We start from the raw sequence: 27,620 nt of genomic DNA on the forward strand, positions 1-27,620 counted from the left end.
AAGAAATGCATTGCAGCAAACATATGTTAACGTCTTTTCAAATTTTTAATCAGCTGTTCTTTGTAAACATATATTACACTTATAGTTTTAAAGCATAGAGTAAGCTTAAGAGAAACGACAAATTTTGTTTAAACTGTTTTTGCAATCACTGTTAAACATAGACTTTACTATCCAGATAATACAATTCAAATTTGACGTAAAAATTCACCTTTAACTGCAATATTTATTTAATATAAACCATGCTCATGCTTGATCAGAAGAGTAATGCAGATATCATAATTACTATCTAACGTTGGCTACAAATATAAAGAATGTTATAAAATCAACCTTAGTTGTTTTTTTTGACAGAAGTATGGTTCTCAAAACTCCGTGTGTACATATTCTCTCGATCGAGACAACAAAGCAAGCTCAATCGTGGCATCGGAGATATAACTAATTTAATCTAAAATTTATTATAGTAAAAAAAAAATTTACTAAGTAATATAAGGACTTCGGTTCTTAAGATTTGCGTGCGAAGCCGTGGGTAACAGCTAGATAGAGGCAGGAATATGGTACATACCTTCATAATACGCCCAAGAGGCTCACGATGGAACGACTATCAATTATCTCAGCAATGTTTAGAATGTGATAGAAAAAGAATAAGTGAATATAGTGTACTGTTTTCAACGGGAAATTGCGTGCGAAGCCGCGGGCAACTTTTGCAAAAAATTATTGAAATGCGCAGCAAAGCGCGCCGGGCCCGCTAGTAATCTATAAATAACACTTTTTTATTAATTAGTTTTATTAGATTCATTATTTGAATTAAAACAATAAGAATGCTTGATAAGAAGTCAGAAAATTAAAGTAAATAAAGTGTCAGCATTTACATAGTAGTGATCTACTCAAACAATGAATTAAATAAGAATAATTAATAAAAGAGTGATATTCATACATCACACTGGGCTAAAAACACTATGTAAATTAACAGTGCAGGAATCTTATATTCCTAGTTTCTAATAGTTGACACTTTTTAATTCATAGTGACAACAATGTTATGTTATAAATATAGACATATACGATAACTAGATTTAGTTACTGTAATAGAGAAAAACAAACATATAGAACTGATAAGACTTTATACATTTATTGCAGTATACATAGCTAAGGAATCTTTCCGATTGATTTTTGTGAATATGATTTTAACAAGCAAGCAATTCTTTCGTTATGCCTAATTTCTATAAAAATTTTAAATAACATATTACTTTGTATTGTAACTTAATTTTTCAACTTATTAAATGTTATAAACATTCAAATCAAGTTAATTTGAACTCATTGGTTAAGTTAAAAAAATTACTAATCTAAAATTTGCAGTTGTACAAAAATACTAATCAACTACTATGAAAATACATATTTAAAGTTTGCACAGTGAAAGAATTATGAAGGTGCCAGGATTTATTTAGATATTTGTCATTGTTTAGTAATAAGATCGTTTAATGTGTTACTGATTTCATGTACCACTAAACAATGGTAACTGTCCAAAATAATTCTCTTGCATTCATAAAAAGGTAAATATTGTTTATTAGTGAAATTAAATTAATAAATATTATTAAATGTACTACCAAACACAGCGTACAATAAATAGAAAACAATGATAAATAAAATCAAAGAAAAATTAAGTAATGCAAATTTGTGCATTTTATAAATTTTACAATCATATAAAATCCACCATCGAATTACTCAGATCAGCGAATAATACAAACTAACAAATAATGTTGCTAAAAATATTAACTTCAAAGTTTCAGAGCTGTATAATTTTAACGCTGCGTACAGTATGTGTAGTAGGAGGATTCAGAAGCACAAGTCACTATTGGACTTCTTTCGTATGGACTGCTAGAGTAAACAGTTTCATATATTGAGTTACAATGAACCATCGGTATATGGTATTTTGATTTAATTATTGTACAAAAACTTTCATGCAAAAGCATTTTAAATTTAACTTGCATGTAAAAAAAATTCAACTTTATAAAATGACTCAATTATACATTAATAAATTGAATGAATGAAACAGTAACTGATACTGGGTCCCTAATTTTGGAGGTATAATTATTGCGGATATAACTGTGAGATTATGCCGCTTCCACTTACCCTCCAGTATATCATTCCTGCCGGCAGCCTCCAACAGCATGACGCTATCACTGAACACTATCCTGGGCCGACGCTCTCTCTCGCCCTTCAGTCGGTGCCTGGTCCGCTCCCATTCCTTCTCCCGCTGCGCCCACAGCTTCAGCTGCTGGTTACGCCGGCGCCTCGCCAGATGTAGTCGCTCCTGCGTACTCATGTGTTCCACGTGCGCCATCTCACTCACCAGCTCCGCGTGCTCCATCTTCGACCTCTGCAAGTGGAGTGTTACTGTTACATCACAGATGTTATCAAATATTCAACAACCAAAAAGAATGAAAGTCATGCATAGAAGTAGAGTTCATGGCATCAATGGCCTGGATTTGAAAGTGGTTTATCTTGTTAATTCTCCAGTATAGAAATTTAGATTTTTAATTTTGGTGACAGACATAAAAAACTTTCTCCAACCTTTATTCTACTAAATTCTATACAAATTCTCTCTCACAAAAAGCACAAAGCGACCATTGAAGCTATAATTATTATTCTGATTAGAAATTGATTTTTTGATGTAAAAGTGAAGGCTAAGTAATCATGGCAAATTGATTCAATACTGGATCTTCATTAATGAAAATGTATCAAGCAATGCTTACTATTTTAGGGTACCTATTCATTTTTACTATCTTAAATTATTTCTGTTGAAGTCATGCTTAATTACTAATGATAGAGCTTAATACTTTTAATTATTAAATTATTACAACTTCAAAATACTCACTCGCTGTTATAAGTGTTTTGATAACTAATCGTGATATTAACAATTTTGTATTTTTGTTCTATCTTTGGGATGCACAATATAAGTGCAAATCCTTCTAATCTGCAGATGATTTGTTTATATTTGATTTAGCAATGGTACCATCTCTCCTCAATGCCAACAATCTTCTTAAAACAGCTTTAGTTCATTTGCAATTGAAAAGAATCAAGCATTTAGGTTAGCAAGAAAATAAAAATTAATGATGGAAATGAGTGAGAAATTGTAAAGCTACTGTAGAAAGATTATTTACTTACAGTAATTTATGGTTAATAACTTCAAATTATATCTTTAAAATGTACTACTTAAACAACTGGTTTCAAAACGTATAAGGATTCTCTGGGATTATAATTTAAAACATTTACTTTATACAGCACAGAAGCGATAAATTATATACACCAACAAAAATAGCGCAAACGTTTGGCAATCCTAGCCGTCACCATTATCCTGATTGGTAATTGATTACTTGCCGGAAATACTCCGCTGAAAGCTATCAATCAAGAAGGACTGACTAAATGTTGCCCTTCTCCTCTTATCAGTGGTAGTAATATCAGGAATCAAGAGTTTTGTAAATTTTTAAAATTATTTGGATGTCTGAGATTTAGAAGAAGAGGAGGGGGAAATGGGAAATTAAAAGTTTAGCTGGTTTTGGTATACTTTTTAAGCTCTCTGTTGTAATCTACACTGCAACGTTCTTAAAAGGCAAGAAGCAACGAGAAACAATTCAACATTCACCATCCTATCTGTGGCAAAACATTGGCATTAGTTATGCACACAATAAGAATACTGCCTTTGTAAAGGAAAAACCAGTGTACACAATTCAATTGGTTTATTAGATCGATAATCATGGGTCTGATCATATCTAATATTTATAAAACAAGTATCATTTTAATAGTATTGAATACATAATTATTTAATCAATAGAAATGATACACTGAACATATAAAAAGCTCTAATTGAATCATTGACTAGATATGAAATAACTATATGGGGACAATAGCGTCCTACATATTTGACGTTTAGTAAATATTCATTATTTATTCAGTTGATGCTTCTACAATCTACATATACAGATTTTATTTGTAATATTCAAGCTGTATAAAATTATAACAACTGCCATTACAGTTGTACAGTTTCAAAACTTATAACGCAAGCTAAAAGATACTCAAAATTAAGAATTAAATTTATTTAATGTTTATAAATCTACATGTTTCTAGTATTGTACTTAGTTTCATAAGCTGTAAATAAAAAAAATATGTCATGTAATTTTTTTATTTTTTCCAATATTAAAGTAAACTTTTTTTGTACATTTTTGTGTTTAAATAATTTAGTAGTAGAGTTTAGTCTCCAACACTGGCTAAAGATGGTACTCGAAGAGAGAGCAAAACGTACTCAATTGGAGATTGAGAGCTTTGCTCTGTCTTCAAGTACCATCACCCAGTGTATGACACTAAACTCTACTACTAAAACTTTCCTGGCTAAGACGATCTGATAGAATACAATTCGTCTATTTCCTCAACTTTTAAATAATTTATTATAATTTTAATTATTATCATTTTAGAATATTTATTTCATTTAAAAAATTGTTCATTTATAAACAAAAGTCTGTAAAACTGGCCAGTTGAAACAACTTGGCATTTCATAAAGCAGCTTTTAAAAAATGAATAGCCTCTTAGATTACAATGAGAGAAAATATATATAACACATTATAATTAAATGTCTGCTTCTAGTAAAAATTGGATTTCTGGGTTGTTGGATTGTCTGACTGACTCACTGAAGATTGGAGCTATGCATACAAAGTGTATCTGAATGTTATTCATATTTCTATGACAATCTGAGTTTCTTTGAAATTGGCAAAGCACAAACAATAACATCAAACATCTTACGAGAAAAAGCATAAAGAAGCTTTAAGCAACGCTGCAGCTTTCTGTTTCAAGAAAACAAGTAATTTTTTATTTAATTAAACAGGATGGCATAAAACGCATTATGTGCCGTTACAAGATTTATCAATGAAACAAAATTGACAACTGCATACAAGGAAGTGAATAATATTTCAAAGGCAATGATCTTGCTAAATTAACCTTATTCACAGCATTCGCAACAAACCTGTTGGCTGCACTAAGTCCGACAACGAAGACTAGCTTAACAGCTTTGTTGAGCTCTTAATCTAAGTTGTTTGAAAGCTGTGACTGAGTTTCAAACCTGTTAATTGTACAAAGTCCTACAACGAAGACTAGCTTAACAGCTTTGTTGTCTCAATCTAAGTTGTTTGAAAGCTGCGACTGAGTTTCAAACCTGTTAATTGTACAAAGTCCTACAACGAAGACTAGCTTAACAGCTTTGTTGAGCTCTTAATCTAAGTTGTTCAAAAGCTGAAACTGAGTTCCATATTTGCTAGTTGTACAATGTCCTATGTAAGACTAGCTTAACCCCATCAGTCTACTTTAACCATCTGGACACCAAATAGTTCTCAGTATTTCTCATAAGATAGCTGCACTCTTCAGTCTTTAACTTTCTTTATGAGTTCTATAAAATAAAGGGAATGGAATATTAATATTAAACTTTGCATACAGCCAGTTGGGGGAAGTGGGAATTAAAGAGATGATCAGCTAAGTAACAGCTGTTACTGCCAGCTGGCTCTATTTTAAATATCGTTAGGCCTAAGCCATAATGTTTTGAATTGAAGATATTTTGGACATTAACTTTTTTGTAAATTATATGTAACATAATGGCTTAACTATTATAATAGCTAATTTATTTTACATGAGTGTCAATTATGTAAATTTCTTCATTTATTATAGTATGGTAAAAACAAAAATGTAAAAATTAAGATTTTTAAACATAAAAGATGCATTTTATTTAGAAATTAACATAAAATGAATCCAAAAGTAACAAAATTAACAATTATATATTTTTATAACAAACACTATTCAAGTATTTAAAAGTATGAAATGGAATAAAGCTGTTGCTACAGAACTGATTTTTCTTTTTTTATTGACATAATTAAACAAAATTAACATTCACTTGCCACTGATAACTTCAAAATATTATAATAAAACATAGTTTTAAGTAAAACAATTCACTTTAAAATTACCAATTAAGTTAATAACACTTCGTTTTGTATATTTTCCTATAAAAAATATAGCTTAGGGCAGTTCTATTAAAACTCTCAAGTTCTATTGAAATGTAAATAGAACAACTACAGTAACAGAATTTCAAGTAGTTTATTTCGGACCATATTATTGGATTTACTGTGCAGTTCACAGGCTGTACAAACTATTAAGCCAATGGGTTAACAGATTTGTCAGGCTTCTAATCTCAGGTGTTCCAAATCTGTGGCTTAGTTTCATGTCTAATGGTTGTACAATAAATTGTGCTACTAGGACAGCCCGCACCATAATAGCCAAATGGTGGCTTTTGCGTTTTAGTCCCTCCTCTATACCCCACGCCCATCACTGTTGCCAGTTTTACAAACTTTACAAACTGTTGCACAATCACAAAAGAACTTGTAAAATATCATCTGTTATTTTAATTGAATTAAATGTACTATATTTTCATTTTCTGAGTCAGGTGTTGCAAGCCATTTATCTTTTTTGTATTTCATGACTCTAGTCTTGTTTTGTCATAAATCTTAACTAAAATTATAAGACAGTTTTGTTAGCGTTATGCTTATTGCAATACCTGATTTGATAGTAATAATATTGTGTTTCTGAAATATACAATATGTACATACATTAAAAATTATTAATTAATGCTTTGAAAATCGTACATTTACTCCATATACCTGTTAAAATGTTTTTTAGTACAACATATTATTGTTTATATACATAAAAACGTATTTATTATAGTATAACTGCATGGCATCATGTCATTGAATCTAGTTGAAATGGTATGAAATACAAATCAATACTCAACCAGTTACTTTGATTTAGGGTTAGATTAAAAACAACAGATGTAAAGTGAAATCAAATATATTTTCTAGAACAGTTGAAGCAGAGGAGATTCCATGTGCTGTCTTGTTGGAATAACAGATTGAAGGGACGTCACTGGTTCTGAAGTTTGGTGTTTAAAACAAAGTTGTTGCTATGACAACTGGTTAACATAGCATTTCTTTAAAAGCTTTAAAGAATAATTGTTTAAAATATATTTATTTTATAATTTAGTATACGTAAAAGAAAATGAATCTCAATTTGAAATACATTGCACATTCTATAAATATGATATCAGGTGAAAAAAGTAATCTAAAAGTAAGATTTTATAAAGATTACAAGATCAATAATACCAGCAACTAGGATTCTTGAATAAGATACCTATTTCAGTTAGATTTTTATCTTGAACATTTTAAAGCGACCATGCCTGAGTGATTTTAGATCTGTACTATCTGCCATCTAGATTTTAGCCCCATAAGAACAATGTTAAACCTAAAACGTCCCAAACTGCGGTGACAAAGTTATCAGAGATGTCTCATTTTAAAGATATACTTAAAACAGAAACAGATAAACTTAAAAACACTTTTTAGTTTTTTGGATATTTGTGTTTAAAAAGGCTTTGAATTTTTGGGATCAGATACTCATAAACTTTGGTCCACACTTTACAAAAAAAGAAAAAGTAAAAAACATTTGGCTGCATATTAATTGTATCTTAAAAATGAAACATTCCCATAATCATAAGTGGAATGTCAGGGCAGAGCCAATGGCTGAGTGATGTGAGACATCAGACTTTGGATCTAAGTTACAGATAATGTAAGTTCAAATTGTCTGTGACCGTATCACTTTTTCTAAAGTATCATTGATGTTGCACTTAATCGACTCTCCCCCTTGTTCTGTTTGATAAAATCCTCGCACAGATCATGGCCCAAGAAGAATAAGGCTTAAAAGGAAACCATCTTCTCCTTTTTTTAAAAAAAAAGAAAAAAAAATTTAATGAACAAAACTAAGGGCATAAAAGAGTTTAATGAACAAAAATAAGGGCATAAAAGAGTTCGAAGTTTAACACTGTTCTTACAGTATAAACCTCAAAGCCTTAAAGAATTCAGTACTATTGAGTATATGAAATAATGTGATGATATGCAGGATATAATATGTGACTGAGGACTCCAAAATTTACTTTTATTTATCATTTTATGTTTTTGAGAATCTTTTTAAATTTTTTATTTGATCTTTTTGACTTAAATCTAGAAAAAAATTATTTTGACAAAGCCTATTTTGTAGGCGAGTCACAATACGTTCCCTGCCCCAATACACGTGCATCTGTGTACTCGTATTGTAGTGATATTGCCTTATTGTATTTTAAGTGGGAAGGCACTTAGTCGATAATTACGCCTGCAACATTAGAGCACACGATTATAGTCAGAGTCTCAAGAGAGGTGATTAGCACCTTGCATTTGCCGGTATGCAAAGAGACCTGGAGTCATCTCGTGACTCGCCTACAGTATTGTAGTTATTTTTAGTACAAAAAAATGCATCTATTGATTTCTTTTTGGGGTGGCATGACAAGCAAACCCTAAGAAAACATCTTTCTCACACATGGAGGAATTGGTTGGAAGGTCCTTTGCAGTTGCAAAATAATTCACCTTCAACACGTCACTAAGAATGAAGGATTCAATTATTTGTAGGTAGAAATTATGTACTGCAGTTACATTAAATGTGTTTGATGTGATTGTTACAATCTAATGTTTTAGTTTCATGTTCAGAATTAATTGCTTCTCCTACCTAGTTTCTTATTGACAACTGACAATTTATTTGTTACACTGATTACTGATTACAGGCACTTGGGAGAAGGAATTTCCTATTTGTACCCATGTATCCCACAATATGTACCTTTATGGGAAAAAAATAGGTGACATCATGTAAAAACTAGTATTTAATCTCAAACATGAAAAATCTGTACTTTATTGTTAATCACCCTGTAATAATAAAAAAACGAAATGGATTTGAGAAAAGTACATAATACCTGTCATACAACAGCTACCAACATGACAATGAGATTAGATATGTTTGACAACAGAGTGGGAATGAATTAACTCATGAATATGTCAAACAATAATGTTTCTTTTTAATTGGGAGGGGGGTGAAGGGTGGGTGTAACATGGTACTAAGTTAATTAAACTACTTTCCTGAATAAAACTCATGAACTAAATGAATACTTCAACATTAAGAGATTTAATAATTCAACTGACATACTTTATGCATGATCAAACTTATGTCAATTAACCCTTTAATAATAGTAATAGAACTTATTGAATTATTTGAATAATATGATAAATAGGGTTTAACAGAATCCTATATGAACAATATTAAGCAAACAATTAAAATAACTATTTTAATTAACTAATAACGTGATTATTTTAACAAAATAATTGGAAATAATTACAGTGTCATACCGATGGCTAACTTATACATTTAAACTTGTAAGTTTCTAAACACAAATGAATTAAGTTAAAGTTGGTGAAAGAAAATAAAAGTTTCACACAAGAAGGAACTAGAAGAAACCGTAACTGAATTGCAACACAGCCACAGCCGAACTCAGAAGCTGAGATGTCACGAGTGAGTTCAGCTACAAGTTTAACTCCTGCGACTTGTCAAACAAGTTAGTTACAGTGAAATGTCAGAGATCACCACATCCAACACTCCCTTCCTTACCTAATTAATAATACTGGATACACTAAATTTAACATAAACTAAGGAAATTTCAATAAAGGAGATTCCTTTTTAGAAACCAAAGTACATGACCTGTTTCACAAATATTTGTTTAACAATAGCTAAATATTTAACTTGATTAAGATAAAAAAAATTTGTTTTTAAATATTCATAAAATATACACACTTTTTATAAAAACAAATTAAGTCCACACAGTTTGCTGTGTTGTAAAATCCAAAATTTTACTGATCTAAGAACGGTGAAAAATAATTTGATTACTATACTATATATTGATTGAGGTATGGAATTGATTGTTTGAAATCAATTGAATTTTACCAAAAATATCAATTCAATTGTATAGAACTGAAGGAGAAATTATATAAAAATACATTGTTGTTTTGTCAAGCAAGTGATACGGCTATAGATATAAATGTCACCAAATTAGTAAGAATGGTATTTGGTATTTTTTTTTTAAACAAAAACATGGTACGTGAAGAAAATGTTGTAAATAAATATTCAGTTATATGTGTGAAGAAAATCTGCATGCCAGGTGGATAGAAAATTGGTTCATAGTACCACATGGTTGATATTTCCCTACTCATGAAAGATATTTTAATAAAGAATAGGAATAGGAAGAATAGGAATTTTAATGTCCATTTGTATTACCTTTTGTATTTAAAATGGTTTTATTTTATTACAGTTACATTTAGATGTAAATTTAAATTTTTTTTTCATGTTTCCAAAACATTCAGACATCTTGAACTACGTTGATATATTATCTTTTCTATAAATGTCAAGTGCTTCAAATGGTCTGTAAATATATGAATAATGTTATGAAAAAATTTTATAACTTATAGAATATCCCGACCTTATTATTTTTAGTTCATGTAAGTATATGGGTGTATACCTTAAATGAATGTTTAGTAACTACTAGTTTAATATACATGAGCACATAAATTTGTCACTCTTTACTTGGGGACATGTTCTGAGCACCTCTTCCCACAGCCTTAACAGTAAAGGTCAAGGTCAACGATGTCAAAGGTCTACCTCAGATCCCAGCTGTTGGGTGTGACTGCCTTGCCTACATACTGGTCTGCGCCTGGACTCTATGACTCATGTGTTAGTTTATGATGGTCGGAGTCTTACGCCTTTACTGCATCACTAAGCAAATGTTAGTTACACCTTTGTGTGTCCTTCGAAACCTTAAGTAACGTGGAAACACAACGTAAATAGGTCGGTAGGAATTGCAGATCTATTGGATTGTGATATGTATATAATGGCTCAGAATATAAAATCAACATCCATAAATTAACACTAACTAGTCCTAGTTCATCGTTTTATGACTGTTATTCTTGCTACACCAATAGCATTTTAAATGATATACGTTTTAAAATATAAACTAATGTTAAAATTTTTTTCCGAGAAAACAAACAAAACCCATTTGTATTTCTTTCCCTGGGAATTGTACCTTTAAATAGAGAGCTGCAATCTCACCCCAAGGATATGGTGAAAATAAAGGAGAGGGCCGACTCCTCTTTCTTACCTGCCTACTGGTCCTGAAGCAGGCTAATCCAATGCATCATTATTTCTACTACAAATGCACATGATATTTATTACTCATTACTATTAGACTATCAAGAGCTCTCAGGATGAAAAATATTACTTTCTCCTATACAAAATTTTAGCAGGCACAGCTAGTTTTCAATATATTTACAAAATACACGATATTCATAGAACAACATAGAACAACAATCCATCAAATATAGAACAATATTCATGTTGGTTAAAAATAATTGTATTATTAATAATTATAAATATTCATATAAATTAAGCAAACTTGACAAATTAAACAAAATATTAGTTTTTTAAAAAGATTTTACAGAAGATAATTTTGACATAGCATACTAAATATTTTCATAACATTTCTTGGTTGCTTAGTAAAAACTACTAGTTGTATATAGGAAAGAGAATTCCTAATTAGTTTCTCAATGATTTTATTCACAGTGGATGTTTTTCCACAATGTTTCAACGGTTTGTGACTTTCGGGTACTTTCAAACCGTCCCAAAACGAGTGCAAGACCATTAGATGTGACATCAATTGTCCATCAGGAGTACAGGAGAGTACTGGTACTGTTAGACGGACAGACAGTAGGGTACTGGGTACAGTGGTCAGCCCCCCTTCCACTCCCCCCCCAATAACAACCAGTTCCCATCATACTAGTAACTGTGTCACACATTCCCTACATTCACCAGGTGTGTGATAGTGTGGTACTTTGTTGTATCCACACATTCCTCTCCCGACAACAGGTGTTTACTACACTGGGATTGTCAGTTCTTGCTATTCGAGTTGCGATGAGAACCCAATTTTAGCAAACATATATTGAACTTCATCATTGTAATTATAATCAAAACCTATATCACGTTTTGTAAATCTGATTTATGTTTTTACTACACCACATAATATGTTACAAACAATGTTTAAAAAAACAGAGTTGCAATACAATTTTATTATTAATTTAATATGATTTCTTACTAATTTAATGGGGTCTTCTTAAAATCATGCTGTTTGTCCATCTGTGTGATAACTCTTCCACTTAAAAGAGATTAAAACTTGTTACACATGTTCTTCTTGGTCCAGGGAAGAATTCTATTTATTTAGGCGTTAAAAGATCAAAATTAAATTAAAATATTTTATACTGGTCGTATGGGAAGTCATAAAGGCAATGTGAAAATCACAGAATAGACAAATTTATAACAGACTATGAAAATCATATTGCATTTTGTAATGTGACACAGTAAAATATGTGATAAAGTTACTTTTTTTATTGTTTGGTAAGAATTTTGTTAATTCTCTCGGATTCTTCGATTCTCCATTGTATCAGTTTTTACATTTACTCACTATACTAACATAAAAAATGCACAACATGCAACGGACTTGTAAATTTGGTACACTGGTGCATCCTATGTAAGTATTGAAAAAAGATTTAAATTGCAAATTTTTCACTTAGAGGATGTCATTAATTAATATTGGTCATGTCACAATAAAAATTATGGGATGCAATATAATATGTTTTTTTTTTATTTCTATTTTTTATATTTAACTGTTATCTAACAAACTATTACCAGGGTTTTATTATTCCAGTTCTTTGTATTTTTCACATTTCCATAATTTTTTTATGATTCTATAATACTGCAAAACACTTATGTTTTAAGAAACGACATTGAATTAATGTTATCAATTTTTATCAATTAATGGCTGTCTTAAATTTTTATTTTCTCAATATTATGTGTACTATGTTTTTAAAGCATCGTCAACTGTTTTGTAGTTTTTGTCAACAAATTTGTAAACAAACGAGATAAAGTAACTAGTTTTTAAATAGACAAAATTTGGTAATGTGGTATTCTTAATTTTGAACAGTATTTTAGGTTTAACAAATGTATACACAGTAAATTAAGCATTCCTATTTTATATTACGACAGCTCTTAGACACAGTGATGGCCAATCAATAAAAATAAAGTTATTGCAGGAGTTCAGTTAACAATATAAGTTATAATATTTTTTAAAGGTACAGTAATAGGATACTTTGTAAGAAAATCTATTGTGATAATGTGATAATGAGTTTATATCACATTATACAAAATAAATTAATATCACATTTTCAATAATGATGTAACTAATTATATTTCCATAAGATAACAGTGAAAATTATCTGGACCTCTATCCAGGCAAAATCACTTTGAAATTTTCATAATTAGTAGAGCTGTAAAATTGGGTTTTGTTTATCTTGTAGATTTTCTTCTGTAGGGAGAAGAAAATATATATATATATATATATATATATATATATATATATATATATATATATATATATATACAGGGTGTAATATTATGTCTGGAAAACACCCAAATATATCCTTTAATAATTTAAATATTAAATTTGAAACCTCTTACAATCGTGATAGAGATTGGGCATCTACTTTTTGGAACAATGTTTTGTTTATGTCACACCAACGGGGGGACGTCCTGGCCGAGGGTAATTCGTGAATATTCTTAATGGAAGCCTATACCTTGTGATACATAATTTTAAAGGTAATAGCTTACTGAATTGAATGCCACAAACCGCATCTCAAAGGAATTATTCTATCAGAAAATAGAGCATTTTTAGTATTGAAAATTTACTGATGTTCAACAATGTAATTTTAACATGGTTCTTGCCACAAAATGTGTTACACTAATTTTTTAGCATTTTTTAAATGTTCAATTAAAATAAAATAAAACAATTTATTTTTAAGCTGGTTTCATTAGTACAAATTTACCAGTTTTTATTACAATGAATAAAACTCTTATGAGTCACTTTTCTCTGATTACTTATGAATCTGTACTTGGTGTTTTCCAGTCAGCAGGAAGGTTTTAAAGAGACAAAGGTCACTAGCCTATGAGAAACATTATTGTGTTATTAATCATCTGGTCTACAGGTTTCAGTTTGTTGAGCATGGAGCTTTCACTAGACAGGTCTAAGCTTGGGAATTACAAATGGACAAAGGTCATATCATTCCTGTCGAGTTTAATCAGTGTCTCTGAAGAATTGCTGTCAACAAGTTTATCTAATTACAGTAGTTCAGTTTTTATTTGGCATTTTAATGGAATTGTCTGAAAGTGAACGAATTACTCTGTTGATGATGCGAGGATATGGCGATCGTCAAAGATCTTATCAGGAAGTTTGTAATTTTGTTTAATGACACTTTCCCAGAAAGGAATCCCATAAGTGTTTCAACAATATCAAAAACTATTGAGCGTTTTGAAATGACAGGGAGTGTACGTAATCGGCCAAAGTCGGGTTAGGATACAATCTGCAACAGATGAAGAACATGCACTAGATGTTTTTGCAAACATTTATTGAAGACCCACATACATCGCTCAGAAAAGCTGCACAGCAACATGATATGCACCCTATGTCTGTGAGTAAGATTTTTGAAAATTAATAAATATACAAACCATTTAAAGTTCATTTAGTCCAACAGTTAAGTGAGGATGATTACGACAGAAGAGTTGAGTTTTGTGAACTTGTGATGCGCAAATGTGATGACAATAGAGATTTTCTGACCAACATACTATTTTCTGATGAGGCAACTTTTTTCCTAAATGGCAATGTTAACAGGCACAATTGCCGTTTACTGGGGCTAGTGAAAACCCACATTGGATTACTGAGTCCCATTCACAGCAACCACAAAAACTGAACGTATGGTGTGGAATTTTAGGTAACAAAATTGTTGGACCCCTTTTTCATCAATGGAAATTTAAATGCCGAACTTTACTACAGTATGCTCCAAAATGAAAATAATCCCAGCTATTCAAATTGCATCAGGAGAATACTTTGATAATGTATGGTTTCAGCAGGATGGTGCTCCACCCCATTATGGGAGACAGGTAAGAGAGTATTTGGATTTAAGGTTTCCTCATAAATGGATTGGCCGAAGAGGAGAAATCGAAATGGCCTCCAAGATCTCCGGATTTGTCACCAATCGATTATTTCCTATGGGGTCATTTAAAATCCAATGTTTTATATAAGAAAGCCTCATAATTTGGAAGACCTAAGAAACAGGATTATAGAGGAGATTGCTTTGATAACTGAAGAAATGTTAGGCAACTCTGTCGAATCATTTTACACAAGATTGGCTCATTGTCAAACCGTAGAAGGAACACAGTTCGAACAATTGCTTTGACACCAAATGCAGGTAAAACGTTTGTTGTAAGACTTTTCTAACAGCATACATTATTTTTTATTTGTAATAAGAAATGAATGACATAAGTATTTCCATAATTGTACTGTAATAAAAACTGGCAAATTTGTGCTAATAGAACCAGCTTAAAATGAAATTTTTTGTTTTATTTAATTGAACATTTAAAAAAATGCTAAAAAATTAGTGTAACACATTTTGTGGCAAGAACCATGTTAAAATTACATTGTTAAACATCAGTAAATTTTTCAATACTAAAAATGCTCTATTTTCTGATAGAATAATTCCCTTGAGATGCGGTTTGTGGCATTCAATTCAGTAAGCTATTACCTTTAAAATTATGTATCACAAGGTATAGGCTTCCATTAAAGAATATTCACGATACCCTCGGCAGGACGTCCCCCGTTGGTGTGACATAACAAAACATTGTTCCAAAAGTAGATGCCCAATCTCTATCACGATTGTAAGAGGTTTCAAATTTATATTTAAATTATTAAAGGATATATTTGGGTGTTTCCAGACATAATATACACCCTGTATATATATATATATATATATATATATATATATATATATATATATATATATATATAATTTTAACACCTCTATTTCAGTAGTTGTGTTTAAACCAATAAATGAGTTTGGGATTATTTTGATGTTTATAAAAACCTTAAATTATATTTAGATTTATGAATTTATTTCTTATTATTCTGTACTTTACTCTCAGGTGAAGTAACATTATATTTTTAAAGTTATTTGAGATATAATTTTTTTGGACTCCAATTCTCACAAATCCTGAATATTCTTAATGTATAAACATCACAATGTATAAAGAGAATGTTTTTATTTCCATTATCCACTATGATGTATGACAATAATTACAATGATAATGCTATCGTATGACGAACTTCTACAATCTTGATTGCGAGCAGGATCCAATGGAATTAAGGGATGGCCCGGATAGTTCTCAGACAGCAAACATTTAACGACATTGCGTTGGCCCTTTACGACACAGTAAAGTGCCTGTAAATCCATGAGTTATAACCAACATTACGATCCATACATTGAAAGGAAGCCAAACGAATCAAACCGTACCCTAAATTGGCATATTTTATATCCTTGGAATAAATGCTTAAAGTTACATTTTTTATTTTACTTTTTACAAATTGTTTTTATTAGTTTAGCTAAATGTAGAGACTTTATTGTATCTAATACTTGTTTAATACTGTAGTTGAGGGCAAATATATGTACCTAGTTCAGATCACTTGAGTGATGATACTGTACATAATTATTAACCCTTTGAGTACCAAGTATTTATTGAGTGGGTATACTGAAAAGTGCCAGGTATTTTTCTAGTGGGTGTACCCAAAAAAGTGCCAGTCCTTTTGCCGGCATTTTGCAAGGTTTTAGTAAAAAATTCACAGTTCGATTATTTAATAAGCTATCAACATGATTCTTTTTCTATTTTTCTCTGAAAACTCTGTTTAATTAACATAAAATAACAAAGTTACCATAACACTAAATTTAGGAATACCAAAAATGGACTTACCTAAAAAAATTCAAAATTTTTTTTAAATTTAATTTTTCAACCAAATTATTATGACCAAAAAAAATTCATATCCTTTTCTTAGTCCATATCACTGGAAAGTGTATGCAATTGTCTGTAAATCTTGAAAAATGTATATTATTATCTTCAATAATGAGTAAGTTATACAACTTTTAAGAAACTATTGTCACATTGTTTCCGGTAGCTATGGCAACCAAAAAATGTACTATAACAATTTATTTTGAAAAGAATGATTCTTCACAAACATTTCAATATGATATTATCTAAAAAAATATTAAAGGTTACAAATTTTAGTGACTTTTTCCCGAACGTCCGGTAAAATCGGATGTCGGCACTTTTCGGCCAACTTTTGTCGTCCGGTAAAATCTGACGTTGGCACTTTTCAGACACCTTTTGTCGTCTGGTAAAATCGGACGTTGGCACTCAAAGGGTTAAACAAATTGAGGGAACACTTGTTACAGAACAACTCCATTACGAGTTTGCTCTGCACATCAAGAGAAATAAAATGGGTTGCAATCCATAGGCAGATAGCACTCACTGATATTAGGGTTGCTAATTAAAGTGTCTATATTGAGCAGTTTTTAAACTGTGAATGCAGTTAAGTATCAAGTTAGCTGGCTCTGTCTCAAAAGCACGATCATGCTGGCAATATTGTCTTCTCACTAAGCATAATAACTTAACAACTGAAAATCTCATCATTTCAGTGAGATTACCTTGTTAAGCTTGGTGTCTTGATTTGAGTTGTACAGAGAAATTGGATTTATACTTCATTACGAGTTTCTCTGTGACGGCCATATGAAGTTCGCTAGAAAGTCGGTTTAACTCTTCATGCATAGGATTCAAGCGAACTTAAATTTATACCAGAAGTACAAGCAAGTGCTTCCTTCCTTTTCTACTTTTGTTCTTTTATCCTTTCATTTTCTTTATAATAATTACTGGGACTATAGAAAAATAGCTTGTAAATGTAGGCTGTACAAGTCAAACCTGTCATTTTTACCGCAACTGTCTGAGTTTACAAATCTTATCTGTTAAATGAATATACCCTTGTGTTAACTATGGAAAATAATAGCATACAGTAAGGACCTATAGTAATTTTCAATCTGAAGTGGTATTTCCATTTAATTGACATTCTTGTACAGCTAATGTACCACTAAACAAAGTAAACTGCATGTTATTGACTTTCAGAAAATGAAGCCTCGATTTTCCGCCAGTATTTTCCTCATCCATCACAATCCACTTTAAGAAAACTACCACCAACATGTACAATCACACAATCACAAACATCCTAACAGCAAAAAGCAAAATACAAATAATAACTTTTAATAGTTTAGTTTATGGCATGGTGGCTTGGCAAAGACAGAAATGATACTTCTGACAAGAAAGCTCTGACTCTTACATTGCAGAAAGAAATTAAATGTTTTTAACTTACCGCCAAACTTATTTTCCGCAACATGTTCTGTTTCCGACGGCTGAAGTCTGGTCACTGTATGGTAATGTCCACCATTCACGACTCTACTCTAATTTGAATTTAAGATCTGCCGAGTAATGAGATGGACAAAGTTTCACCTACGGTAATGCAATTAGCGTACAAACGAGAACAAACATACTCGTCAATATTATCAATCAAACTCTTTTCCAGAACTAAACAAATAAACTGTTATTTTAACTATGACTTAAGTAACAAACATGATTATTAAACTTATAAAATAAATATTAACAAAACCGACTAATTATTTTTGTAAAATTATAAATTAGCACTATTTTCCACGTTTTTGACATTTTAACCAAAAAATCCTTACAATAAAATACTTTACTGTTATACCAACTTGAAATTACAAAGAAGACTGTAATATTGTTATATTTAATGATAAAGAATTTTAAAATAATTTAATTTTAATTGTTTGTATATCTGAAGTCTTTCAACATCTAACCATCTGATTGCTTAAAGAAAACTCCAAAAGAAATCTAAGTCATGTAGCAGTAGCCAGCTAAAATTTAGATTTCAATGTGGTTATAAAATTGAAATTTTTAAGTAACTAACAACGAATTACCCTCTTTATTGTTCTGAGAGAATAACAAGGAGAAACTCAAGAAATATTTCATATTTTCATGTAAAAATTAAAATATTTCAGTATAAAAACGAAAACACAATTTTGACGCAGTAGAATTTTTCTGTTCAAACATTATACTGTTGGATTCCCAATTAGCATATCATGTAATTCATAACTGTATACTAAGTGTATGTATATGCAAATACATTCTGATACTTCAAACATGGGTGGAACCAAAACACACAATGTTCTAAAGCAGGTAATTTACTATATCTTTTTAACATTTAATATAAAGAGTGCTTATTTCAATCATGAAAACTTTTGAAAAAGTAACTGAAGAGATGTTTCAGATATTCAATATTGAAAAAAGTCCATTTTGCCAATCTGAACTGCTACTTGATAACAATTGTAATTTAAACATGAATAGTTTTTATACAAATATCTGGCAACAAATTCACTACCCCAAATGTACCCCATTTACACAAATATCCCTACACTGGATATTTAAAACATATTCAATGGTGACTTAGGCAATTTTAAACATATTCCTATTACAATGGAGTTTCACATTTTATTGATGAATAATCTCTCGCCTGAATAAGTATGCAATCTATTACAATGGATAAGAAACACTTTCAAATAATGTTTGTCCTTTCCACTAGATAACAATTACTCTTCTGTTTATATTTCATTTCAATTCCAATTTACCACCATATAACAGTGATCAATCAGTTGTTTCAAGTAACCACCAGATTCTATTTCTATTTGTGTACAATTCTGATGTTACTGAGTAGCCTCATTTTTACGTTGCCGGTTGTTTGTATTTTTTAAGAAAATACTGAAAATTTTAAATTTTATGTTCATATTTTGTAAATAAAATCATTTTTGTGCATAGTTACAATAATTTGTGTAAAAATAGACAAAAAAACCTCTAATATGTTAAATTTAGTGTTTTATATTAAATAACAGTAAACCTTAAAATCATAACAAATTTAAAAATTAAAAAACTCACTTTTTATGGCCCTCTCACAGAGAAAAAAACCCACCAGTCAAAGGATTAATATGTTCTCTAAGAATATGATAATGAAGTCTCTGCCTATTGTAATGTGCTAACTTCCACAATTTCATTGTGCTATAACTACTGATTTTTGCTTTTTTTATTTCTCAATATTAAAATCAATTGTTTGTGTAAATTAGAAAAATAAGTTTACTTTGCGTATTCAATGTAAAGTTGTCAATGGCAATAAGATTCTTGATTAATGTAACCAAATTCTTGTTTAAAAAGTATAAAGTATTAAATTTAAATGTTGGGGAAAATGTAAGTGAAACACAACAAAGGCTAGACGGATAATTTGATTTTAATGAGATACGACATCTAAGTGTATTAAATGGTGCATTCAAAACACTGTCTCACCATAGCCATGTGATACATTGTTGTTCTACCTAAGTTACTCCCCTTCATGTTTATCCACCCTCCACACAAAGGGGTACCAACATTTAATGTAAAAATTGTGCTTAAGTTTGAGAATTAATATTGAATACATTTTTGTTTCATTGGTTCAACATAAAATCATATTTCTGATTCAGAAACATAAGTTTTTATTAACGGTTTTGATTAAATACTAATGGATTGCACAAACCACAATGTGTATAAAAATAACAAATTGACATGTGAAATATTTAATTTTGATTTCTGTTCAAAACCTAATTAAAACTATGAGGACCCAAACAAAGTCCCAACATCAATTTTACAGGTTGGTACAGTGGAAAATACTCAATAAAATTTGACATATCTTGTAACGATTTATATATTTAAAAATTTGGAATAATGGTTTTATTTTTGTATTACTGGGTAGGTTGAAACTAAAGAACATCTCCGTGTTAAAGAATTTCCACCATAAATTTCAACTTTAGATTGGTCCCTTTCATTTGACTTCCTTTTTTATTGAAGTACACCTTTCATTTAATACCACCAGTGAATTACAACACATTTTCCAATATTAATTTTGTGAAGTTGCCTGACGATGGAATCCTCGATTCTGAAAGGTCTCGCAAAATTAAATTAATATTGGAAAATGTGTTTTAATTCACTAGTGGTACTGAATGAAAATATTTCCAATCCTCCAAGAATCTTCATACACATTTCATTTTTCACTTTCTAATGATGAAAAATCAGTATATTTTTATTTACTTGGTGTACTTGCCCTGAAAGTACTTCTGTAAGATATCTTATATTTTTCACTCTCTTTGTTTTAAGGCAATTTTAAAAATTCAACGATATATTGATGAACCTGTAAGGGTTTCTGCGAGTTCTCTGTTTAATCTTTAAAGATTGTTTCATAGTGTATAGGAAAACTAAATGTAATTAAGTGAAAATCCTATATGTTTAGTTTACTGTCTGCATGTGTGAAAAAAAAACAATTTACACTTATTTTTAAGTGACAGCACTGCAATTCTGCATAGATGTTTGTTTACGTTTTGACAATTTTTTACGTTCTTTGAACATAGTATCAAAACTACACATTTTCAGGTTTCTAAATAGTGGATTTTAATATCATGTGCCCATAGTTCCAATATTGGGGTAGCAGGGAACTTCAGAAAGTAGCCATTGACTTTTTAAATCCTCTAGGTCTTGGATTTATAGGGGTTAAATATTAAAAATCAAATTTCAAAAAACCGACTGCAGCAATAAAAATTACAAGAAAAAAGATGGTCTAAAACAGACAAAACTACTGGTAATTTTTATGACAGCAAGAAGTCCTACAGTAAAATTACAATTTGATCAGCCATTCTCTGAACTCTTTGTAATGTTTTGGCAAATTTTTGTTATTTAGATCTCCATTTGAGATTGATATTCTAAAATAGTCATCTTTTGAAACAAAAACTTTGTTCCATTATTTTATTTTATATCTACAGTTAGCTATTTGTAAGATATGTTGAAGTTACTAGAAAAATTACAACACATTAATTTGATCCATTTGTGAATTATGAATTTGTTAGTACAAAAACCCAAAGAGACAGTAAACTAAATATTTCTAACCCATAGTAATTTGACAAATTCTATTTTTTTTATACCAAAGGAGTTAAAACAATCTGTATACTCTAAATGGTGATGTATTTCAATTATTTCAACTGGTGAACAATCAACGTGATAGATAATTGAAATGAAATATGCCTAACATATGAAATAATTCATATGTTACATAATCATAATTCATATGATAATGAGTACATGCAATTATTCTCATGATTTATCATAGAGGCAATACTAGACAGTAACTAACAATAACTTCTGTCTCATTCATAGATTACATTTATTATTTCTCAGAGTATTTTAATCTAAGATTTGTTGAAATGTTAATTTTTTATCAGAATCTTCTTAGTTTGGTAGTCAAATCTTGATCACATTTTCCACAAAGCAAGTAGAAACCCTTCTAGGTGCAAATGTTACATATTTAGCTGGAAAGACTGAATGAGAGAAGATCAATAATCCATTCACAAAAGGAATAAGCGATGAGTTAGTAAGCGAGTTAGCATATCAATGAGAGAGTGAGGTACGCAAGGTCACTGCTGACAAGTCTGGGACCTGGGGTCACACTCAGATATCACTTCTGTCACCCAGGCAAGGTGTCAGATTGCCTTATAACAAGGAGATACACTGTACCTCACACCTATCATTATTCTTCACGGGGATGGTCTTACCTATTGGTTGAGCCTATTCTTTTATTATTACATCAAAATTATACAAAGTTACAAGTTAAGGAACATTTATGGAAAAAAAACTTTTCCATCTATCAGAATATTAAAAATGCCTCATTTATAAGCACAAAATATTATAAAAAATTAGGTGACCCAATAATAATAACAATATCATATTCATCCCCTTATATATTAATAATTTTTGACCAATATTCCCTGTTTTTTTTTTCTCATACGAAACCTTATTAAAGTAATTCAAGACATTTGCTTCCTTTATTAATACACACTACTGCATTTTCAATTTTATGGACTTAGTTTCAACACTTAAAATCTAATTAATAACATTTTTATTTTCATTTATTTGTCTTTAATTTCTATTACATCTTTTCATTTTAGAACCGCTTAAAAATAGTGAATGCTGAATAATAGTTAAACTGTTAAACATTATTTTAGTCACAATTTTTAAAGTGAACTGAGGAAAAAATTTATAAAAACGTGTTTAAGTTTATTAGTACATTTTATATACTTAATCTTTTAGGATTTTTAATTATTAAAATAAGAATTCTACAAAGGAGTAAATGTATTGGTTCATAGCTAATATAGTTCTAACTGAATAAATATTGGAGATCATATACCATGCAAAATGTAAACAAATTAAATTTGAGACATTCTACATAACAAAAACAACTTTTGTAAAATTAAATGTTTTTATCACTTTCTTAGAAAATTTTTGCTTTAAAATTAAAAAAAAAGGTAGCCATTTACTCTTTGGAATAGTTTTAGAAGGTTACTATAAGTAAGACTGAAATAATAATATGATGTGAAATAAAGTTTTATTGTTTTATATATTGAGTAATTTATTTTATCAATAATAGAGGAGTTTAAGAAATAGTCAAAAATTTAATATTTAACTTATAATACTGTTTACTGGCAGTTTGTAGTAGCATACACATTTTATTGAACGTAAGACACAAGTGAAACGAGTGCTTGTAGTAGCATACACATTTTATTGAACGTAAGACACAAGTGAAACTAATACTTGACGTTTGTATTCGTATATTTGTCAAATAAAGGATTATTGGAATATCCATGGCATCTGATGCCAGTCAGCTCCACTCTCTAATTCTCCAGTAAAAGTCACATGATCGTCTGTCTGTCTGCTTGTCCAGGTAAGATAGTGAAAGGGAGAAACTCATCTCAGCTGTTTTAATTACCGGACATTTACAGCTGACACTCCGTCCACTGAGCAGATGATCTCTTCACTTTCCATACAGATATCTGTCCATAGTACAAATGTATAACAATCAATTTTTTATAACTGCTTGAAGATATTTTTTTTTTTTCAAATTACTTATACATCAACTAAATTTAATGAAAATATTAATACAACTTGACTGAAAATTTAAAATGTATTAATAGTTTATAAACAAGTTTATTAATTTAGGCTGTACCATTTGATTTAAATATTACACGTGTGCACTATAAACAGTCCTTCTGGCTCAGTCAAAAGTAGGTAGATTTTGAGACAACTGAAATATTTTTAATTTATTCTCAGGGGATTTCTGTGTACTCAATACCTCAAAAACTGCTTGAAAGACAACATTTTTATAACAAGTAATTTAAGATATGTATAAGTATTACAAAAGTTTAATTTTTTCTCTAGGTTCATAAATAAGGAAAGTTGAAATGGCTGCCATAATGTAATGAAATGAAGTGCAAAGCTGGTCAATGAACTTAGCTAAGGCATTTATTAGAGCAATTTTTATACCAAGTTTGAAACTTATTTGGGCTTTATTTGGGATATTTATCGTTCCACAATCCGTATTATATAGCCTATATACAGTATATAAATATAATTTGAATGGGGGGAGTGGTTTTGGGCTCCGCGGGTCATATTTGGTCAAGAGTTGTGCAGACATTTTTGGTAAGTAATACCATGAAGGCAATTGCAATAGGCTGATTTTGTATACAAAATCTACCTAAAAGTTTATAAAATCTAAATTACAAAAATTATTAATTGTATAAAAATATGTACATAATGATATAGTTTTCCAAATTTCTACAGCTCTTGGTAACAAAATCATTAACAAGTTTTGTTTGAATATTAAGTTCCATATGTGTGTACATATGTACATTTGCAATAACACTTTGTAATTTATTTTACAATTGTACCATTTCTGCCAATTAACCCTCTAACAATATACATAGATATACACATACAGACAGACAAACATGTCTGCGAGACTGTTTCTTGAAAATGGAGTAGACCTAATAGTTTTAGAAAGTTCAAACCCTTATCACTGCTGACAAATCTGTTACTACCTTTAACAGGAGAGTGTTTATATGTCTAATTGGCCCCTTCCTTAACCTCTAATAACAAAATTTTGTTTCAACAAAATTCTCCCTTTGCGATGTTATTTCCATGTATGTCTTCTTTTCCTGAACTTCCCCATAGTAGTGAATAACTTTTAATTTCAAATAAATTCTATGATGACCTTACAACTTTTTTTAATTACATAGATTTTTATATCATATCACCATGTTCATAGGTACAAAATATTTTCATGCGTTTACGGAAAGTGTAAAGCTGAATAAACGTTTAGGATGAGACGAAAACAAGTTGAATATCGTATGAATATTGAATAAAACCCAGTGTAAAAACAAAGAGAGACCAAAGTTGGTATTTTGTACATTTGGCAGCACACGCTTTTTAAGCTCTTTGCTTGCATACCTCGTCCCTGACAAATGTGAAAACAGTTGAATTATTAAATGAGCACAGTCGGGGTGGGGTGTGGGGAGGATGATATAAATGAATTTGTCACTCCAGCACTCTGCTCTGCCAACGCACAATTATCCTGCTATTACTTACAGTCTGGCCCAGAGGGAGGAGGGGGGGAAGGGGGAGGAAAATCCGATGTAGTCCTTAACAAAACATTTCCACTAGCGTAACCGTTCCAATAATTGATACCGCCTCCTCACGGCACCCACTTTGTGTCATCCGAGATCTCTTCTAGCCTGCTGATTCCATTTATCCAACTTCAACAATGGTTTTAATTTCAGTTTACTCAAGATCTCCAGTTATCCATTTTGTATTTTTCCATTAACTGTCATATTAATAAAACAACATTTCATTTCAGATTGTTATTATAACCCTTTTACAAAACATTTATATCTCAAAACTTGGTGGTGCAGCCTAAAAAAGGTAGAAGAAAATAACATTTTTCCGTACAAAAATGGAGATATAAAAATTGTGACCATAATTTATAGTGAATGTTGATTAGTTAACTATAAAAATCGTGTATTCTAAACCTATTTTTAAAGAAAGGAGTTGTTTGCAGTAGACAGAAGGGACAATCTCAACAGAATATGTTTTTTTAAAGCCTAAATGAGTCTAATCATAGACCTAAGAACAATTCTCTCATTTTCCGTGGAGTTAAAAAATAAGAGGGTATATTTAATCATTGCTACGCATTTTTTAAATAGAATTTTACGGCACTCGTTTGATGAATTGGACCAGACCAGCAGTCAATTAAATGCCATTTTCATCATTTAAGAATTCCTCATAATTTTCATGCATTTTTTCAGCAGTCAGAGCTGTTAAAATGCATCACACTAAAAACATTTAAGTATAATGGAGCTTATGGTGGGGGTCCGATACGGGAATGGTGTAGAGAAGACATCAAAACAGAGTAAAATTGTTTTAACCCTTTGAAATGCCACGGCATCGGTGTATCCGACACAGTAAAATCCTCAATTATCAGCATTGATTGGCACAACGATCCATATTGAGGCAATATTTAATATAGTACATAGTTGAAATATCCGAGTGGCCATTTAATATGTTTTGATGTATCAATTAATATACTGTTATGGTTTATTATAAAATATACTATTATTATAAAATAATAACATTCCAAAAATCGTTTTTTTTCTGCCTGGCCGGTCTTTGGAGTGATAATTAACTATGATATTATGATCTGTCAGTTGATAAATAGTCAGATGCAGATTATGTGTTTGGCTAGTAGCATTGTTTACATAATTCCGTAATTGTGTTAAATTGTGTAAAAATAAATTAAAGTAATGTACAATTACAATTATTAGCGTAATAATATCAATATTGATATTCGCGTTTCCTTAGCAACGAGCCTTTGTTTGTTTTATTGTTTACATTATTGCTGCTAAGTGCATAAAAGTTTGACGTTCTGTTCACATTAGTTTCTTGGCATAAAAGTTTGATGTTCTGTTGACATTAGTTTCTTGAACAAATGTTGTTGTTTTGTGCTTTATCTCATATCTTTTATTTATAACAATGAGAGAAGAAAACTTTGCAGACGATGAAACCAAGTTGACAATGACCGAGTTGATGCTTTAGACGAGAGTATTAGCTAAACATTTCTCACTAGCAGGCCGGGTGGTGTTGGTGATCAAACAGTAGTGTTTTTTTTTTTAAATTTATTCATGTTTGCTTTTAGTATTTGGGAAAATGTAATATATACGAATTATGTTTACAATTTCGTAGTATAGCTAAAAAACCGATACGTATGTACAATTTTTAATGAAACTCAAAAGATTATGAGAGGATTTTTCAATGTACTAAAAATATATTATATTACATTTTTACAGAAAAGATATGTATTGTATTCTTCATTTTATTGCCAAAAAACAAAATAAGAATTATGAAAATCTGTTAGGTGTTTATTGAACAACTTTTTTCAGAACAGCATGTAAATATACAAAAATCAGGCTGGTAATTTTAAGGGGTAACATAGCAAAATGGCTACGGCACTCAAAGGGTTAACTAAGACTTTTTTATTGTTTTATGGACCACTCTTCAAATTCTGTTCTCTGTTACTGCATTGGCATAAGTACTTAATTGTGGCTTATCTCCAGCTTGAGAATATCCAAAGAGCTGTATATGGAGAAATTTGGTATTCAATAATATGCACTTGGTAAGACTTGTCTGATAACTAATTGTCTGCTATAAGTGCAATCACCTGTACCCACGTTGAAAGTAAATGTGAAAAT

General features: G+C 30.4%; 1 protein-coding gene across 3 annotated transcripts in view; it reads right to left on the reverse strand.

Annotated features, from left to right (window-relative positions):
• The window catches only part of LOC124353721 (protein phosphatase 1 regulatory subunit 16A), a 75,210-nt gene that overhangs the window by 19,548 nt on the left and 28,042 nt on the right, over nucleotides 1-27,620 (reverse strand). Inside the window, exons 1-2 of one of the 3 annotated variants that reach the window (XM_046803691.1) lie at nucleotides 18,275-18,513; nucleotides 2,125-2,371 (exon numbers count right to left, since the gene is read on the reverse strand). In XM_046803691.1, the coding sequence (XP_046659647.1) occupies nucleotides 2,125-2,371; nucleotides 18,275-18,298 (271 nt within the window). In that variant the 5' untranslated portion in view covers nucleotides 18,299-18,513. Of the gene's footprint in view, nucleotides 1-2,124; nucleotides 2,372-18,274; nucleotides 18,514-27,620 lie in introns of those variants that run through there. The other 2 variants (XM_046803693.1, XM_046803692.1) reach the window with 2 other exon arrangements.

This window comes from Homalodisca vitripennis, chromosome 2 (genome assembly GCF_021130785.1).
Source record: "Homalodisca vitripennis isolate AUS2020 chromosome 2, UT_GWSS_2.1, whole genome shotgun sequence".
Classification (NCBI taxonomy): domain Eukaryota; kingdom Metazoa; phylum Arthropoda; class Insecta; order Hemiptera; family Cicadellidae; genus Homalodisca; species Homalodisca vitripennis.